Here is a 21,512-nt window from a genome sequence, read left to right as displayed (position 1 = left end):
TCTATGGTATCCTAAAAAAACGGTAAAAAATGCAGTCGAAATGCGATCTCTTATCGACGAATGGGCGGCAAAATGATGTACAATAGATGCTCGAAGTAAGTACGAAGAGACGAGCGTAGGATAGAGGCGGTCGGAGACTGACCACGAAAGAAGCAAACCATTCATCACTAAGATGTAACCCACGAAGAAGAATTTCCTACAATGAAATATGTTTTACTACAATAAACAAACCACGTTACCTAGTAACTATCAATGAAATCTCATAATGTTGGGTCGATATTTGGTTGTCATCAACTATTTATTCAATATTGTCAATTTCCCAGTTAAATATAAACACAGCTCTTTCCAAAAGTCTGTATTTAAAACCAAAATATATTTATTATAAAGCAGGATTTGAAAAAAATTATAATAAAATTTCTTTTTTGTGGTGGGTGGCTACTCGCAGAAATTTCGAGTAAGCAGAGTTCCCTGATGTGATTCTACATTCGAATCGCTGTCAACGTTTCGACTTTTCAAAATTAGCATTGAATATCATAGGAGTATTGCTCTGTTCGGTGCAAATGTCGGGCGAAAATTGTCCGGCGCGAAAGCCGTCGCCGAAGAAAAATGCCGCTAAAGAAGCAGGTTCGGCCAGCGGCAGGGTGAGCCCGAAATGCTCCCAGACAGCTCTGTCGCTGGAGATCACCATGAAGGACTTCTTCGACTTCATGAAGACGGCCTACCAGGTGTACGAGACCGTGGAAGGCGCGCGCGACACCGTCCCCAACAGCTTGAAGATAGATTGGGACGAGCTGGAGAAGAATCCCGTCGTCAAGGTACGAGAGGCTTTATCTTAAACCTTCCCCTCCCGGTGATATATATATTTAATACAACTCGACTTTTAAAATGAGAATATCAATTTAAAGCTGGAGACTGACCGGAGCATTTCGTCGTAACGTAACACGTTACGATGCGAGCATTCAGGCAGTCAGTACAGCGAGCCGAACGCTCCATCCATAGTTTCGGATGCTCGGTGATGCTCGCCGCGAGCGATGTTACGACCTTAATGATAAATAGTAATATCTCAGACGTTTCTTAAAAGTTATTAGAGAAGATGCATTTTTTACAAGGAGAGGTAATTCATTCCATAGTCTGGCCGCTTGGACATGAAGGAATTACTAATATGATGAATTAATGATATGTTATGGCGAGGAATGCAAAGTGTTATTTCTTTTTAGTTGGTGGTATCATTTATGATGACGACAGAAAATTGAAGTTACGTTCACTGTCACTATTTGTCTCTTGTAATCTTTTGTGCGCTTTTATATTAAGGTGATGATGGACATGAATCCCGTGGACGGGGACGACTACACGGCGGCCCGGAGGGGCTCCGAGGGAGGCACGGCCCTCGAGGCCTTGGAGTGCGGCCCGAGCAGCAGTTACTTCATAGCCGACATCAATCCCAAGGACCCCCAATCGGTGGGCAAATTCAAGAAAGGTAAAATCATTTGGTCGGACAATATATGCAAAGAAAACACGTCATTCGTGTACAATGCGATTTTCAAATCATCAAACGACTCTGCCGCCACGCACTAAGGGGTATTTGTTCTAATAAGCGAGCAAAATTTTATTTGACAATACATTTTTCAAACCCTTATCCGCACCCCAATGGTGCATAGGGCAGTGCATCATACAAACGCAGTGTTACCTTAATCGTTAACACATGAAGGAAAGGTGATCAGCCCTCCGCTTCAGGTAATATGGAATAAATATTAGAGTGAAAAAATCACTTATATTAATTTGACCCCCCTGGGAATCGAACCCGGGACCTCCATAACGGTAGCTGAGTGTGCTGACCATTACACTACGGAGGTGGACAGAAAACAATTAAGTTTTTCCACTTTTATTTTATTTTACCAGTGACAGGGTTTCGTCGTTACCGATATCATCAAGTAATTTACGCATTACGGTTCGAGTTCTTTACCTTCGGGTTCTGAAATATAACATGAATTAGTTTAACTCTTACCACTCTGTAGGCCAGACATTCTGGCCCGTATGATTCTAGTAGGCAGCTCCGTGGGCCGCAATGTCTGGCCCGCGCAGGTATAACTTTAATCACTGATTTCTCTATCACCCAAGCATTATTCTACTTAAAAAATAATTAAGATAAATACACTTAATATTAATTAACATGGTCATACGAATTGCCAGACAGAGTGTCCCAAAATTAGGGAACCAAAATAATTATTTTAATGGTAGAAAAACGTTGCATTTTTTGATCAGAGTAGCTGATCATTTACGAGAAAAAAAGTTCAGAGTGGAAAAGGTTAAAAGAAAAAAATTCAAACAATTTAATTTTGCACTAGTATGATTCATTGACCTTGATTCCGCAGGAGTCCGCGGCTAATCTCAATGCATTTAATAAGAACAAATTCTTTACTTTCAAAGACAATAAATAAAACTGCGAGGACTCACCTTGAAGTATAACAACAACCATTTGGAATTAAAAAAATAGAGAAAAATCTACAAAAATAATGGACATGACTTTGAACCGACTAAAATATATTTGTTTCTCCATATATTTTGATAACAATTATCAGTATATTTTTATGCTTACCTGTTATATCCGAATCCATCACAATTTTTTTCCAAACGAACTCCAAAATAAAAATATTTAGTTTTTAATTCATTGATTTTTCGAGGATGCCTTAAAACGACGCGAAAACTTAGAACGACAGTCGAATTCAAACTGACATACACCGGCCCATGCTTGGTATTTAATGACAAAAAGTGTCATTCATTATTTGATGTCTATTCCACATTCCCAATAACAAATGTGTCGGGTTGTGGTCCCGTGGTTAGTGTCACGGACTCTGAAGTCAGAGTTTCTCGGTTCGAACCCACTCTACCACAATTTGATACTTATTTCTAATAATGGGCCGCTTAGGCTCACAGAAATGGTATGAAATTGAAATTTTTGTGTAAATAATACAAACAGAAATAATACTCTTTTTTATTTAAAAAAAATAAAAAAATTCCTTATCAGGGACAAATTTTAAGAAATCGATTTATGGCCAGCTAATTACTGGAAATACCCCTACGTGCTATACATTAAAGGACTAGCCGCCGACTCGGTTTGACCCTCGGTAAAGCAGACCGCGAGACAGTAGCAAGGCCGCCAGGAATTAAGAAATAATAAAAAAAATAACGACTTAAATTCAAGTAATGAAAGTCGTGGATCAGATTTATCAATACGAAAATTGCCAGGTTGAAGAGAAAGAATATGTCGCTTACTCCTTTCAACAAAGTCATATCGCTCACTCCTTTCAAGAACGTCATAAATCAAAAATCGTCAATTTTCAGCTGTGTATGTTTTCGGAATGCCCAGAAAATGTACAGCAAAAACGGCAAACCAGCAAAAACGGCATATTTTTAACTTAATATTTACCCGCTACAGGGCAGAAAGTGTTGTTTTTGCATTTTGAAGAAAAGGTATTGTTTTTCTTTTATTTTAAATTTACTAAATATTTTTCGAATGGAGAAAAAACCTTCAGGTTTTACCAAAAAGATCTGTTACACAGTATAAAAGTTCAATAAGTGGCTTGATATTTATCTATAATAAATGTACTAAATTTTTAAACTTTAAAAACGTTCTCCAGAAAAATCAAGTTTTTTGATTTATGACGTTCTTGAAAGGAGTGATCGATGTATCAAAAATCGTCAATTTTCAGTTGTGCATGTTTTTGGAATGCCCAAAAAATGTCCTGGTTCCGACCCTAATGTATGGAAGTGAAACATGGAGTTGGCAAAAGAAGGATGAAAGTAGACTGAATGCAGTCGAAATGCGATCTCTCAGAAGAATGTGCGACAAAACGATGTATGATAGATGTTCGAATAGTGAAATAAGGAGGGAATGCAAAGCTGAGACGAGCATTATCGATAAAATTAAAAAAGGTGTGTTGAGATGGTTTGGACATGTAGAACGAATGAGTGAGGAAAGAACGGTAAAACAAATTTACGAGGCGAATGTAATTGGAAAAAGGAGCAGAGGAAGACTTGGCACGATCAGGTATGCCAAATACTTGAAAGCGGTCAGGTTAGGAGTAGAAACAATCGGCGGGTGTGTATGAGGAGATGCATGAGCGTGGAAGAGGCGAGGAATGTTTGCAAAGACAGAGTGGTGTGGCGTTCTATTCTCTGCTTACCCCTGCGGGGAAGCGGCGTGATGGTTAGTTAATTAGTTATAAACAAAATAAATAAAATTAAGTAAACTGATCATGTTTGTCATCCTATGACTAAGCGCATCCATGTTGATAACGATTGATGTTGTTGCTTTTTATCATTTGAGATTTAATATGCTTCATACGACTAAAAAGCTGTTCACACGTGTTTCCAAATAGGGAAATCATTGAGAATTGTGTTATCTATTGATGCGGCGTTTAATTTGTAGAACTCCATTTTAATTTATGTATTAATTTTTAAATCAAACACAGTTTTTTTGAGTCTACTAAGTTGTTAGTTAGTTTTAGTCAGAAAATGTACTATATCCCAGCAAAAGCGGCATATTTTTAACTTAATATTTACCCGCTACAGGGCAGATTTTTTTTGTTGCATTTTGTAGAAAAGGTATTGTTTAATATTTTTTTTTAATGTACTAAATATTTTTCAAATGGAGAAAAAACCTTCAGGTTTTACCTAAAAAGATCTGTTGCACAGTAAAAAGTTCAGTAAGTGGCTTGATATTTATTTTTATTACCATTTTATTATATCCTTAAACTTTAAAAACGATCTCCTGGAAAATCATGTCTTTTGATATATGACGTTGTTGAAAGCAGTGAGCGATGTGTGATAAGTAGTTTTTTGGACGGCGGACTAAGAAAACGTTAACGCACTATCTGCATCCAGTGCGAAAATGGGCCTGTCTTCTTTAGTATTTAAAAAATTGTTTAAGAAAATAATTAAATAAAATAATAAAACCCTTATCCGCACCCCAATGGTGCATAGGGCACTGTGTCATATAAACGCAGTGTTATCTTGATCGTTTACACATGAAGGAAAGGTGATCAGCCCTCCGCTTCAGGTACCAGTCCATGGTAATATTGAATAAATATTACAGTGAAAAAATCACTTATATTTATTTTACCCCCCTTGGGAATCGAACCCGGGACCTCCAGAACGGTAGCCGAGCGTGCTGACCATTACACTACGGAGGCGGACAGAAAATAATTATTTTATTTTATTTTATAATTTCGTTTTTGCATAATCCTCACCGGGAGTAAGTTTCTGCGAACAAAACTGTATCTGGGGGGGAGGTCAGTTTTTTTGCATTTTTTTTTTACTTTTTATAATTTTATATCATATTCGATGCGATAAGCAACATTTTTTCTTGAATATTTTATTTTTATTTACACCAGTAAACATGAGTTATCGAATCTTCGATAATTTTTCGGTAAATCATGCTTTAAACATGTATTGATATAAATCATGTCATAAATCATGTTTTGTATCGGCCGCACATGAACGGCCATATTCCTATGAGGGAAATTTGGTGTGGCCGTATGTGTGTGTGTGCGCGTGTGCACCATTCGACTTTTCAACACAACTTTGCCACAATTGAATATGTCAACAAAAACAAATAATTAAATAAATTGGCTTTAAATCCAAACCTCTAAAAAAAACACTCTTTATTTAGAGTTCAACAACTTGCAAAACATTGGGTAGTGAGGTTTGCGATTCAATTTCCGCTTTCTCCTTCTCATTGAAAAAAATGATTAAATTTTGATACCTGTATCAATGTATTTATTTATTTTTTTTGTTTTTTTTTTATTTATTAATTTATTTTCATAATACATAGATACATTCAATATACATATTCATTTCATATACACATTTATTATACGTATTACGGCTCTTTAGGCATGGCCTGTGTTGAGCCGAATACTAACATGGTAATACAAAGTTTATATATATATATATATATATATATATATATTTTTTAATTTTTAATATATATATATATATTTTTTTTAATGATTAGATTATAAACATAACATACAGGAGATACAAAAATAATTTATGTTTTAAGGTTTTTCAATGTGATAATTACACCTGGACTTTAATTAATTCACTTTCCACCTTGTCCCTTCCAATGTTAAGTAACCATCGACGGACACTGTTCTTAAAGACCAGATCACTCCTGGAAATCTTAATGGTTTCGGGCAGCAAATTAAATATTTTTGGAGCGAGGAATGAGAATTTTTTTTGGGCAAAACTTGTTTTAATGGCTGGGCCAATGTAGTTTTTATTTAATGCTGCCCGGGTTCGAATAGTTTGTTGCGTTCTAACCTTTTCCATTTTGTTCCAGAAGTGATTCAGTACTTCCTTGACGAACAGTTGCCGTACGTCTAGTACCGTATAGCTTGTAAATAGCTCATTGGATGGGTGTGTCGAGTTACATTATATTACGTATTTCGCATTACAGGAGAGCTCAGAAGAAATTCTTTGGGCACGTTCTGTAGGAAATCCAAAAAGGAGCCCAAGTGCGACACGGACGACAGCTGCATGGACTCCTTACTCCTTTCCAAACTTTCAGAGGTAATCTTGCAAGATAATCTTTTAGACGTATCACTCATGTAGCGCATGTTTTTCAATATTTTTTTCATATTTTTTCATAGATCTAGTCATAGAATGAATAATTTACTAGAAATCCCTTTTTGCAAATCCAGACTCGCGAAAAGACACTCATTTTTCATAGCTACAAAACTGTTTAATTCATTCCACAAAGACTAAATGCTAAATGTTATTCTCAATATTATTAATATTTAAAGCATTTACTTTGTGGTTAGTCATTTTTACTTATTTATTTTTTTACAAAAATGTTAATAAAAATAGTATATAACCACTCACCGAGATTTTTACGTCTACCGGTTTCGAGACGTACCCGTCTCTTCGTCAGGACAATCACTAACACAGCATGCAAACAATACTACCCTTCACCACCATAGCACCATTTACATACTCAAAACTACACAAAATGTCTAACACATGCGATTTTTGGTCGACCCGAAGACCAACATGCACTACGTGCATTAAAACTAATTTTAATGCACGTTTAACGTAACGCATGTAACGCATGTCTGTATTGAAAACTATAGTGCATGTTGGTCTTCGGGTATAAATATAATATTTTTAATATGCCCAAATCATTATATATATATGTATATATATATATATATATATATATATATATATATATATATATATATATATATATATATGTATATATATATATATATGTATATATATATATATATATATATATATATATATATATATATATATATATATATATATATATACATATATATATATATATATATATATATATATATATATATATATATATATATATATATATATATATATATATATATATATATATATATATATATATATATATATATATATATATATATATATATATATATATATATATATATATATATATATATATATATATATATATATGTAATAAAATAACTAGGTACCTACCTATACATTTTATTAAGTACCTACAAATAGTACCTACATAAAACAGTTCTACCACCAGATGTCGCATGCATCGCTCACAATAAAACAAAAGACTTCCGATAATATTATTAACTGTCAGAATCAGATAGATAGATAGATAGATAGATATAAAAATTATTATAAAGATAAATTAAGAATAAACTTTAATTACAAAGCAACACATTGTTTATTTTATTATTATACACCCACTTTACATATTATTTACACTTAATTTTCAAAAGGAAAATATTACCACGTTATATATATATATATATATATATATATATATATATATATATATATATATATATATATATATATATATATATATATATATATATATATATATATATATATGTATATGTATATATATATATATATAATGATTTGGGCATATTAAAAATATTATATTTATACCCGAAGACCAACATGCACTATAGTTTTCAATACAGACATGCGTTACATGCGTTACGTTAAACGTGCATTAAAATTAGTTTTAATGCACGTAGTGCATGTTGGTCTTCGGGTCTTCTTAAAAATGCGTATTTGATTACGCATTTTTATCGATTGTTGCGCGGTATGATCGATAATCCTGAAATTATCCAGAGCATTGGTCTGTATGTTCCCGATAGTTACCTAAGACAGCGTCGGCATAGATTGTTTCAGATTCCTATACACAGGACCAACCTGCCGATGGTTATGCCTGTAGGAAGAGCTACCGCTATGTTGAACAATATCACATTGGATATTGATCTGTTCCATGTGTCCGAAGGAGTTTTCCGAAGCGAGATTCTTCTACACATTTAACAAGAGTCTTCTTGTGTAATTTTTAATTTGTTTTTTTAATATATACGCCTTAAATGTTTGTTTGTAATGTATATATTAATTATTGAATAAATTGAATTGAATTGAATATATATATATATATATATATATATATATATATATATATATATATATATATATATATATATATATATATATATATATATATATATATATATATATATATATATATATATATGTATATATATATATATATATATATATATATATAGTCCGCCTCCGTAGTGTAATGGTCAGCACGCTCGGCTACCGTTCTGGAGGTCCCGGGTTCGATTCCCAAGGGGGGTAAAATAAAATATAAGTGATTTTTTCACTGTCATATTTATTCAATATTACCCTGGACTGGTACCTGAAGCGGAGGGCTGATCACCTTTCCTTCATGTGTAAACCATCAAGATAACACTGCGTTTATATGACGCAGTGCCCTATGCACCATTGGGGTGCGGATAAGGGTTTTATTATTATTATTATTATATGCATTTATATATATATATATATATATATATATATATATATATATATATATATATATATATATATATATATATATATATATATATATATATATATATATATATATATATATATATATACATACACATACACATAAACATATGAGTAGGGCTTTTTTTTCCATGTAACGCGGTGGAACGGCGTTCCGGTACCCTTTTTCAGGGATATATATATTTTTTTTAATTTACGCTTTAAATTGCGCTTACGTAATTACAATCATCATCTATTCGAAACAATATTTGCGCTTACGTAATTACAATCATCATCTATACGAAATAATATTTGCGCTTACGTAATTACAATCATCATCTATACGAAACAATATTAGCGCTTACGAGCTTTTGAGCTGTGAGCTTTTTTTCCGGGACCTTTTTTTGTTTCAAAAAGTCCTTTATATGAGTAATATATGTGTAAAGGCAACTAGCCGTGACTCAACTTGCGGCTGTTTGGCGTAAGACGGCTCAAAGCATTCTTATAACTAGGCCCCGTTCTACGGTACCTTCGTTGTGTGTGAAGCTGGTACAAGTATTTCTGTATTGGATTTTGCAGGTTTTGAACGAGGGCATCTTAGATTCGGTGCTCTCCTACATGGTTGGGCATGGAAAACCAGCGAAACAGGCGAACCATCATCAGACCATCATGAAGAAAGCCGTCGTGTACCCTTCCAACATCGGTGTCAAGAAGCCCGCAAGCTTTAGCGGCAAGTGACCACTTTGCTATCTTTTTTTTTTTTCCTTGGGGGTCAAGGGATCTTGCATCCCTTATGTCACAGCGACCATGTCAGGTCTATTGTGACTTCCCTGTGTTTTACAGCTCACTGCCAAGACCTACATGAGTCTTGTAACTCACGACCTGTCTTGGTGGTAGGAGCTTCACCTTCTCGGAGTCCAGTAGAGGTCCTCCAAGGATGTGACTTCGTTTGTGATCGAGTGCGTCACAATTGTAAAGAATGTGGATTGGCGTTTCGCTATCCTCCATATAAAATCTGCATACTGGGGAGTCATGAAGTGAGATTTTTGTCATGTGTTTCCTCAGTCTGCAGTGTCCTGTCAAGGTCCTGGTTTGGATCCTTATTTGTTTTTTGCTAAGCTTTAGTGCTTCTGTGGTGAATTTCCGCGAGTACCCCGTGATCAGTTCCTTTGCGTGTTTCATCCCTGAGCTGTTGGACCAGATTTCTTGGCTACTGTCCATGGCCCAGTTTTTTAGATTGAACTTTGCTATCTTACTTATATTTATTATTACTATTAGTTATATTTTCTCATTTGTATCTTTTTTAACATGCTTCATACCTTATGTTTTTTTTTTAACAATGTCACGCCGGATATCGATCTGTTCCATGTGTCTGAGGGGGTATTCCGAAACGGGATTCTTCTACATCTTTAACAAGAGTGTTACTTACTTTCTAATTTTTGTTTAAGGTGCCGTAGAACGGGGCTACTTGAACATTAATGATTTACTTGAGCCCAGTACAAAAAAATATATATATAAATATATATATAAATATATATATATATATATATATATATATATATATATATATATATATATATATATATATATATATATATATATATATATATACATATATATATATATATATACATATATATATATATATATATATATATATATATATATATATATATATATATATATATATGTATGTATATATATATATATATATATATATATATATATATATATATATATATATATATATATATATATATAAAATATATTAAGAAAGGTGTGTTATTAAGATAGTTTTGGACATCTGGAACGAATGAGGAGGAAAGAACGGCAAAACAAATCTATGGGGCGATTGTATAGTAGAAGAAAAAGGACCAGAGGAAGACCGAAGAAGACTTGGCTTGATGAGGTATGTCAAATACTTCGGAAACAATCGGCGGGTACGTATGAGGAGATGTGAATCTATGTGTAAGAGGCGAAGAATGCTTGCATAGATTGATAAGACAGTGAGGTGTGGCGTTCTGGTCTCTCTCTGCCTACCTCTGCGGGAAGGGGCGTGATGGTTAGTTATTATTTTGTTGTATTTTTCCAGGATTCTTGACGGAGAGGGATTCCACGGACAAAATGGGCGTTCCATCCCGAGACAAGTTGGGAAGGAGGAAGTCTTCCACTGGAGGCGACAAATATGTCCACAAAGGAGAGTGAGTACCAACAATCTATGAATTTAAAACATTTTTTAATGAGTGTGTCCAAATACTTGTTCACAAATCTGGATTACCTCCAATTATTAGGAGCTATTTTACATATTATTTTTTGACATCTCATCAAAGATGAAGAAGAATACGTAAGTCTGGGCATTTGCGGGGCTGACGACCGTCATAGGCTGGTTTAAGTGATCACTTTTTTTTTTTTTTTTTAACTCTTATCCGCACCCCAATGGTGCATAGGGCACTGCGTAATACAAACGCAGTGTTATCTTGATCGTTAACCATGAAGGAAAGGTGATCAGCCCTCCGCTTCAGGTACCAGTCCAGGGTAATATCGAATAAATAGCACAGTGAAAAAAAATCACTTATATTTGTGTATTATAAGTGATCACTTTACACACGTGTTACATTCACCAATTCACAATTGTAGACCAAATACAGATGTAAATATTTTTTTATACTGGGCTCAAGTAACACATCAAAGTTCAAGTAGCCCCGTTCTACGGTAATGTGTACGCTTTACATTTTAGCTTGTCATATGTATGTTAATTCTTATTGAATAACAATATTTTGAGTGTGTCCAAATACTTGTTCACGAATCTGGAGTATCTCCAATTATTAGGAGTTATTTTTCATATTATTTTTTGACATATCGCTCACTCCTTTCAAGAACGTCATAAATCTAAAATCGTCAATTTTCAGTTGTACTTGTAGTTCATGTTTTCAGAATGCCCAGAAAATTTACTATATCCCAGCAAAAGAGGCATGTTTTTAACTTAATATTTACCTGCTACAGGGCAGAAAGTGTTGTTTTAGCATTTTGAAGAAAAGTTTTGTTTAATTATTTTTTGAAATATATTAAATACTTTTCAAACGGAGAAAAAACCTTCAGGTTTTACCTTAAAAGATCTGTTGCACAGTAAAAAGTTCAATGAGTGGCTTGATATTTATTTTTAATACATTGTATTATATTTTTATACTTTAAAAACGTTCTCCTGAAAAATCAAGCTTTTTGATTTATGACGTTCTTGAAAGGAGTGAGCGATATCTCATCAATGATTAAGAAGAATATGGAAGTCTGGGTATTTACGGGGATGACGACCGTGATAGGCTGGTTTAAGTGATCACTTTACACACTTTAAGTGATCATTGGTGAGATGAAAAGAAGCTTGGGTAAATGCACTTGGTCACTTTCTCCCGTATGACTACGATATATTTATGCATATCGCTCACTACTTTCAAGAACTTCATGAAAAAAAAAACTGGATTTTTCAGGAGAACATTTTCAAAGTTTATAAATATAATACTACGTAAAAAAAAAAATATCAAGCCACTTATTGAACTTTTTGCTGTGCAAGAGATCTTTTTGCTGTGCAACAGATCTTTTTAGGTAAAACCCGAAGGTTTTTTCTCCATTTGAAAAATATTTTGTAAATTAAAAAAAAACAATTAAACAATACCCTTTCTTTAAAATGCAAAAACAACACTTTCTGCCCTGTAGCGGCTAAATATTAAGTTAAAAATATGCTTATTCAATATGTAGAGCGAATGAGTGAGGAAAGAACGGCTAAACAAATATATGAGGCGAATGTAAGTGGAAAAAAGAGCAGAGGAAGACCGAGAAAACCATGGCACGATCAGGTATGCCCAATACTTGAAAGTGGTTAGGAGTCGTAACAATCGGCGGGTATGTATGAAGAGACGCATGAACGTGGAAGAGGCGAAGAATGTTTGCAAAGACAGGGTGGTGTGGCGATCGATTCTCTCTGCCTACCCCTGCGGGAAAGCGGCGTGATGGTTAGTTAGTTAAAAATATGCCACTTTTGCTGGGATATAGTACATTTTTTAGGCATTCCGAAAACATGCACAACTGAAAATTTATGATTTTTGATTTATGACGTTCTTGAAAGGAGTGAGCGATATGCATGCGCATATTCCCCTTGTGAAACGAAGATTCACACTACACCCGCGGCGCCTCGGTGACACGTCATCCCGGTCGCTCGGGCGAGGATGTCCGCTGGGTCGGTCGGTCTGCTCGCGCGCAGGAAGAGACTTGTACACGACGGAACGTCGAGTCGGGTCGGACGGAATGCGCACGAGCGTGTGACGTCACTGTTGCCAGGCGTTTGCTTTTTTAGCACCGTTAGCACCGTGCTCGGTGTTCGGTATGACAAAACGCTTCTTTTGGCAGCTTCATACCAACGTTTTGAGTGTGTCCAAATACTTGTTCAAAAAATCTGGATTACAGGAGTTTGAAGTGAGTTGAATCACACCAATAGATGTCTCTTGTGAAGTTCTAGTAATTCATGAACAATGTTTCGAAATTGGCCCATATATATTTATATATATATATATATATATATATATATATATATATATATATATATATATATATATATATATATATATATATATATATATATATATATATATATATATATATATATATATATATATATATATATATATATATATATATATATATATATATATATATATATATATATATATATAAATATATATATATATATATATATATATATATATATATATATATATATATATATATATATACATATACATATATATATATATATATATATATATATATATATATATATATATATATATATATATATATATATATATATATATTTATATATATATATATATATATATATATATATATATTTATATATATATATATATATATATATATATATATATATATATATATATATATATATATATATATATATATATATATATATATATATATATATATATATATGTATATATATATATATATATATATATATATATATATATATATATGTATATATATAAATATATATATATATATATATATATATATATATATATATATATATATATATATATATATATATATATATATATATATATATATAAAGAACTTCCAAGAATTTGAGTAGTGTGGTTGTCAATAATGAATAGAATTGGTGAATGTAACACGTGTGTAAAGTGATCACTTAAACCAGCCTATGACGGTCGTCAGCCCCGTAAATGCTCAGACTTCCATATTCTTCTTCATCTTTGATGAGATGTCAAAAATAATATAATTGGAGGTAATCAAGATTTGTGAACAAGTATTTGGACACACTCGCTTTACTCTGGCCAATATCTTTACCCGGAGGATTCTCCAGTTCTTTGGACACGTTGCGCGTGGCAACGAGGATAGCCTGGAACGACTAGTTGTGATCGGTAGCCTGGAGGGAAAGAGAGGGAGAGGAAGATCCCACACGATGGACCGATCAAATTAAGGCAGCAGCAGGCACCTTGGTGGTTGGAGCGCTACGTGCAGCGCAGTCAAGGGATAACTGGAGAAGAGTCATTGCTTGTGCAAGGGTCACAACACTCAGCAATGAGGAATAAGACGGAGAAGAAGAATTTGGACACACTCTCTTTTAATAGAACATCGCGAGAATGATCCGTTTGCGCGATTAGGCGATCGTCCATGGTTGACAAGTTGTCTCCGCGATTGCAGCGGCGAGGTGGAGATCCACGTGTGCGACGAGGTGAAGGGCGCCAAGAGGGACTTCCGCTGCCCGCAGAGGCTGCTGGTCTCCAAGATGGGCTACTTCGCGGACGTGACCTCCGGCCAGAAGCTGGAGGACATGGACATCTCGGTGCACTGCGACATCCAGATATTTGACTGGCTGATGCGCTGGGTGAAGAAGGACACCATCCTCGTGGCTGACTGGCCGCTGCTGGACCCCGCCAGCGTGGTGCCCATCCTCGTCTCGGCCTCCTTCCTTCAGGTACCCTTTCCACCCTAAGAGTTTCTGCTCAATAAAAAGCTTATTTCGTCTCAATAGATGTCTCTAGTGAAATTCTAGTGATTCAAGAACATTGTTTCGAAATTGGATCATATGTATATATAGAACTTGAATAGTGTGGTTGTCAATCATGGGTAGAATTGGTGAATGTCGTGTAAAGTGATCACTTAAACCAGCCTATGACAGTCTAAAACCCCGTAAATGCCCATTCTTCCATATTCTTCTTCATCTTTGTTTCGATGTTATGAAATAATATGAACTATATTTTTCAATTCAATTTCAATGTTTTCGAAATTTTGTTGAAATATTGGCAGTCGCCGCGCCCAGTGTATTGGCAACATTGTGTTTTTTTTAATTACCTAACGTCCAAGTGACTCTGAAATCTACCTACGGCTTATGCAACACCGTTTATCATGTCCCTACTCAGACTTCAACTTAAAAAGATTCATAGCCTATGCCTACTTGTGAGTGGATTTATTCTTTATGTTTAAAGTTACTATAATTTCATGTAATTCATGAGTGAAAATTCTACGCAAAAACACTCGCTCGTCGGTCGGCACGCTATCACTATTTCCTACTTATATATTTTTCTTACTTTACTAGTTACATTAGCAGATCCTATACTAAACACTAGCGTAAAATAAGCACACATAAATGTCATAACATAGATACAAGGTGTAACCGACCCACAGTGATCCACCCAGAACAAGCTTCTTCTTCTTCTTTCCATGTTCGCTCCCTAGGTGGAGCATATGGCCAACACGAGTCGTCTCCAAGTCACTCTGTCACGCGCCATCTCCTTGGCTTCCTCCCAGGTCAGTCCGGCGTCTCGAAGTTCCGCTGAGTATAGTCGGTGAATGGTCGTCAGCGGCCTTCCGGGGCGCCGGAATCCTCGGGGTTGGAAGAAGAGACATGAGGGGTTGATGCCCTCGGGTGGCATTCTAAGGACATGTCCCAACCATGTCCACCTTCTTCTCTTCAGGACTTCCAGTATGAGGGGCTGTTGAGTTCTTTTTGCAGGGTTAATCACCCGGTCTCTTTAAAAAAACATGATTACGATACCAACAACAAGAACAAACTAGGTAGACAAAAACATTTTATTCTACGATTTGATTGTTCTGGTATTGATGAATATTATTTCGTTGATTTTTCGAATAATTATGCATTATTTTATAATTCTGTAGCTTTGGGAATATTTTAATTAAAAAAAAAATATGTATGAAATAAAAAAAAAAGTATTAAAAAAAATAGTATTGTTATAACAAGAAAATACATAATATACGCAATTAAACACAGCATTCTTTTTTTAAAATTTATTTTACATTCTTTTGCATTACATAACATAAATTCAAATACAAAAAAATATTAATAAAATATGAAAATGAATACAAAAAAGATCCCACAAAGGCATGGCCTGTGTGTGGGTATACAATATAATTTAGGTCATAGTAAAGGGTATAAGGGTGTAGGTATTATAAGTAGAACTAGAATAATAGTGTTAATATAAAATACAAAAAATACTTGACTCTCAGAAAATAGTTTTTTTTAAATAAAATTAAAAACTTAATAATATAAAAACATTTACAACATTTTGAGTGTGTCCAAATACTTGTTCACAAAATCTGGATTATCTCCAATTACAGGAGTTATTTTCATATTATTTTTTGACATCTCATCAAAGATGAAGAAGAATATGGAAGTCTGGGCATTTACGGGGCTGACGACCGTCATAGGCTGGTTTAAGTGATCACTTTACACACGTGTAACATTCACCAATTCTACCCATTAGAATTTGAGTAGTGTGGTTGTCAATAATGGGTAGAATTGGTGAATGTTACACGTGTGTAAAGTGATCACTTAAACCAGCCTATGACGGTCGTCAGCCCCGTAAATGCCCAGACTTCCATATTCTTCTTCATCTTTGATGAGATGTCAAAAAATAATGAAAAATATAAAAACATAAAATAACATAAAAAAGAGATGAAAAAGGAAAAAATTAATGATGTATTATTATACAAATAAATTTACTCTTAATACCATAGAATCAACTTGTGATGGCCTTCGATAGTCACACATCAATGGCATTTTATGACCAAAATCGCGTTAATTCTTAAATAATGATTAAATATAAAATTAAACCTGTGGTAGGCAAACAATTATTTCCCTATATTATTGTAGAATTATAGCAAATTTTATCATAAAATGCGATTAAACTGTCGCTGTCACAAGCCGCCTTTAGTTATTGTTATTGTACCTATATATTTATTTATTGACTTGGCGTTTAATTTGTAGAACTCCATTTTAATTTATGTATTAATTTTAAATCAAACACTGATTTTTTGAGTCTACTAAGTTGTATTTTATTAACAAAAAACACATAAAAAATTATATTGTGACAATTGTTTCGCCTTGTTAGGGCATTATCAAACGAATGTGAAGATCAAATGGACTACGGTCCTTATGTAGCTATACAATTCTATGTGACAGTTTTAACATGTGCAGCAATAATTTATGGGAGACAACAGTCGCTAATGGGGGATGTAGGTATGTAACCTTATATTTGTTTTCTGGGAAGGGAAGAATTTATTGACATGGCCATATTTTAGAGATTTTAATACAATTGTTGGTAATATTATTTTTAAGAATTTTTATATGTAGATGTAATTATTAGTTTATCAATAACGCATCATGCAAGCGTTTACATAGAGAGAGATGATGTACAGTAATAGTCTATTTAAATATATTTAGCCATAGTGATGACCTAAGGTTAGCTTGTTCATTAAGTAGTGGGGGATGTAGGTATGTATCCTTATATATATACTTTACAGAACTAATGACTAACTTTCTAACTAGAACTAACTTCTGAGAACTAACTAACTTTCCTGGAACGACTAGTTGTGATCGGTAGCCTGGAGGGAAAAAGAGGGAGAGGAAGATCCCCACACGATGGACCGATCAAATTAAGGCAGCAGCAGGCACCTCAGTGGTTGGAGCGCTACGTGCAGCGCAGTCAAGGGATAACTGGAGAAGAGTCATTGCTTCTGCAAGGGTCACAGCCCTCAGCAAATGAGGATTAAGACGCAGAAGAAGAAGACTTTACAGAAATAATCTAAATTACAGAAATAAACATGGAATTACATTAATAAATAATACACAAGACTAATTATAATTATCACGACTCATCATCAATCTCACAATCAGACGAATCAGATACTAAATAATCACTATCGTTACATGGATGAACATTACTTGCCACCTGATGTTCTGCTATTGAAGGCGGGACAATTAAATTCAGAACTTCCAACGGTAATTTGTCGGTTCCCTTTCTAGGTACTTCTCTGAGTGAGTTAATTACAGGATCGGACGTTATCAAAAGCATATTCAATAAATCTGTATTAGTGGAAGTACGTGACAGTTTCCTAGGTTGGTGCTCGCGGAATCTACGACAATCTTTATTTCGGGCCTCTTGAGATTCTTCCGAGAGCTGCCCGATTGAAGAATGAATGTTTTTATAACCTCCGTACTGTGTACTAGAATTTTGCGAACAGTAACAGGCATATAGTACCACGAATACAGATTGAGATAAAGGGTTCTGGTTTCGGAACAAAGTTTTTCAAATTCGATCAAATTAATGTCGTACCCGCAGGATAACGTTCTTAATAAAATACTGAACTTTTTAATTAAATTAACATCCAATCCTGCGATCTCTCCACTCAGTTCCGGATTCATCAAAAACCTGCGAGCTGTGTTCCCATCATTCGTATTTCCATAACCAGGTTTTGGTTTGTCTACAACAAGCCCCATCTGGTTTTTAAACTTTTGTTTGATTTCTTCCGAACGCTGTTGCACACTAGATTTATCGTCGTCGCCTCTAACTTGCCACTTTTTATATCCAAACGATGGCTGGAGACCTCTAGGCGCCTAGAGGTCCTTCACCGGGCGGCCGGGGCGTTTGATAATGTCTCAATGAGACGAAACGCGTCACGTATTACCATATACATGTATCGTAGTCGTACAGGCGAAAGTGACCAACTAACAAAACGTAAAGTGTTCAGGAGGGCCATTTAAGTCACTTTTGCTTGGCAAGAAAATAAACATCAATGCAGTTAGTCGTTTTTAACAAGTCAATATATTATAATTACAAGTTTAAAATACTTTGGGATTTTTTCAGGGAAATATTTTAAGCTTGTAAGATCTCAAATAGTCAACGATAACGTTTTTGTAAAAAAATGCACTTGGTCATTTTCTCCTGTATGACTGCGATATGTAAATAAAAGTAGAATTCAATCCAATAACCGTGTTTAATTTTGGATGTACCTATTATATCATATGCGATATATTAAATCTCATCAAAGATGAAGAAGAATATGGAATTCCGGGCATTTACGGGGCTGACGACCGTCATAGGCTGGTTTAAGTGATCAATTTATACACTTGATTCTTCTTCATCTGTGATGAGATGTCAAAAAATAATATGAAAAATAACTCCTGTAATTGGACATAATCCAGATTTGTGAACAAGTATTTGGACACACTCAAAATGTTGAAAATATCTATCTACTTCACGAACTGCATTGGTAACGCTTTCTCGAAACGTTTTTTATGCATATAAAAATATAAAAATTGCATACAAAAATAAATTTTGTCCGCCTCCGTAGTGTAATGGTCAGCACGCTTGGCTACCGTTCTGGAGGTCCCGGGTTCGATTCCCAGGGGGGGTCAAATAAATATCAAAAAGTGATTTTTTTCACTGTAATATTTATTCAATATTACCCTGGACTGGTACCTGAAGCGGAGGGCTGATCACCTTTCCTTCATGTGTAAACGATCAAGATAACACTGCGTTTATAAGACACAGTGCCCTATGCACCAATGGGGTGCGGATAAGGGTTTTATATTATTATTATTTTAAGTTTGCTGATATATGACTATATTGAAAGGAGTGAGCGATATGTGTATAGATATCGTATTAAATTGCATTAAAAATGTAACTATATTAAATAAATAAAAATATTAAAATTATATTTTTTCATTGTGATGTATTTTTCAGTTTTTTTTATCGGCTCCACGTGTATTTTATTATGTCCTCGCGTATTTCCAGATGGACCCTCTCCTGCACGACTGCCTCATATACTGCCACAGTCACATGAGTGACATCGTGAAGACGAACACGAACCTGGCGTGTCTCAACGATACAATTTTGACAAGGTCAGCTGTTGACAACGTTTTACATTATTTATTTAAAAATTTTGCCCGCCTCCGTAGTGTAATGGTCAGCACGCTCGTCTACCGTTCTGGAGGTCCTGGGTTTGAATCCCAGGGGGGGGGTAAAATAAATATAAGTGATTTTTTCACTGTCATATTTATTCAATATTACCATGGACTGGTACCTGAAGCGGAGGGCTGATCACTGTTCCTTCATGTGTAAAACTATCGTGATAACACTGCGTTTATAATACACAGTGCCCTATGCACCATCGGGGTGCGCATAAGGATTTTATATTATTATTATTTTAAGTTTGCTGATATATGACGATGTTGAAAGGAGTGTACGATATGTATAGAGGGCTGATCACCTTTCCTTCATGTGTAAACGATCAAGATAACAGTGCGTTTATATGAAGCAGTGCCCTATGCACCATTTGGTGCGGATAAGGGTTTTATGATTATTTTATTTTAAATTCTTTTGCATTACATGACAGAAATTCAAATACAAAAAAATATGAATAAAATATAAATATGAATACAAAAAACGATCCCACAAAGGCATGGCCTGTGTGTGGGTATACAATATAATTTAGGTCATAGTAAAAGGTATAAGGGTATATGTATTATAAGTAGAAATATAATAACAGTGTTAATAATAATAAATAATAGTAAATTTGGATAACTTATATAGCGCCATTTTCGTAAAATAATACCTCAAGGGCGCTTCACTGTGAATGAATTGGGGAAAATATTATGGTGGAAATGATTTAGCAAACAAATGTGTTTTTAGTCTTTTTCTAAAGATCATCTCACTCCCACTATTTCTAACCACTGGTGGAAGAGCGTTCCACGCCGTCGGTCCTGCAACAGCGAAGGCACGCTCGCCAAATTTAGTGCGTTGGTTGCGAGCTGGTAAGATCACTTTGCCCAATGCAGATGTTGTAGCCGATCGAAGCGTGAGACGTCTATCAACCAATTCATCTGGAATACACAGCTCCTTAAAGATACTCTGGAGCCATATTGTGTATTGATTTATACATGTTAATATAAAATACAAAAAAATCTTGACTATCAGAAAACAAAAATTATTATTATTATTTTTTTAAATAAAATTAAAAACATAAAAAAGGTGAAAAAGTAAAAAGTTAGCAAGCATGTACTATGTACAAGAAAAGGTAGCTTGAATCTGTCAAATAAATGATTTACATTCTTCAAATGATCATCAAACCCCCCTCATTAGCTATTAATTCTCTGTCTAGCCTCCGCGGTGTAACGGTTAGCGTGCTTAGCTTCCATGCTGGAGGTCCCGGGTTCGATTCCCAGAGTGAAAATAAATATTCCTGATATTACACTCTATATTAACTTAATAATACCATGAATTGGTGTCCCTGAAGCGCAGGAG

At 34.5% G+C, this 21,512-nt stretch overlaps 1 protein-coding gene across 1 annotated transcript; it reads left to right on the top strand.

The window, feature by feature from the left end:
- Positions 1-448: 448 nt before the first annotated feature.
- Positions 449-20,110, top strand: LOC148301108 (uncharacterized; the record flags this gene model as incomplete). Its single annotated transcript, XM_088273807.1, has 7 exons — positions 449-815; positions 1,312-1,477; positions 6,461-6,573; positions 9,457-9,607; positions 10,970-11,078; positions 14,611-14,884; positions 20,004-20,110. Coding segments are annotated over exons 1-7 (1,175 nt in total), but the record flags the coding sequence as incomplete, so codon positions are not given.
- Between the last annotated feature and the right edge of the window lie 1,402 nt (positions 20,111-21,512).

The sequence above is a fragment of the Brachycentrus maculatus genome, unplaced genomic scaffold (genome assembly GCF_059751285.1).
Source record: "Brachycentrus maculatus isolate JH-2025_06_01 unplaced genomic scaffold, ASM5975128v1 h1tg000606l, whole genome shotgun sequence".
Classification (NCBI taxonomy): domain Eukaryota; kingdom Metazoa; phylum Arthropoda; class Insecta; order Trichoptera; family Brachycentridae; genus Brachycentrus; species Brachycentrus maculatus.
This window is presented reverse-complemented; position numbering and strand designations above follow the sequence as displayed.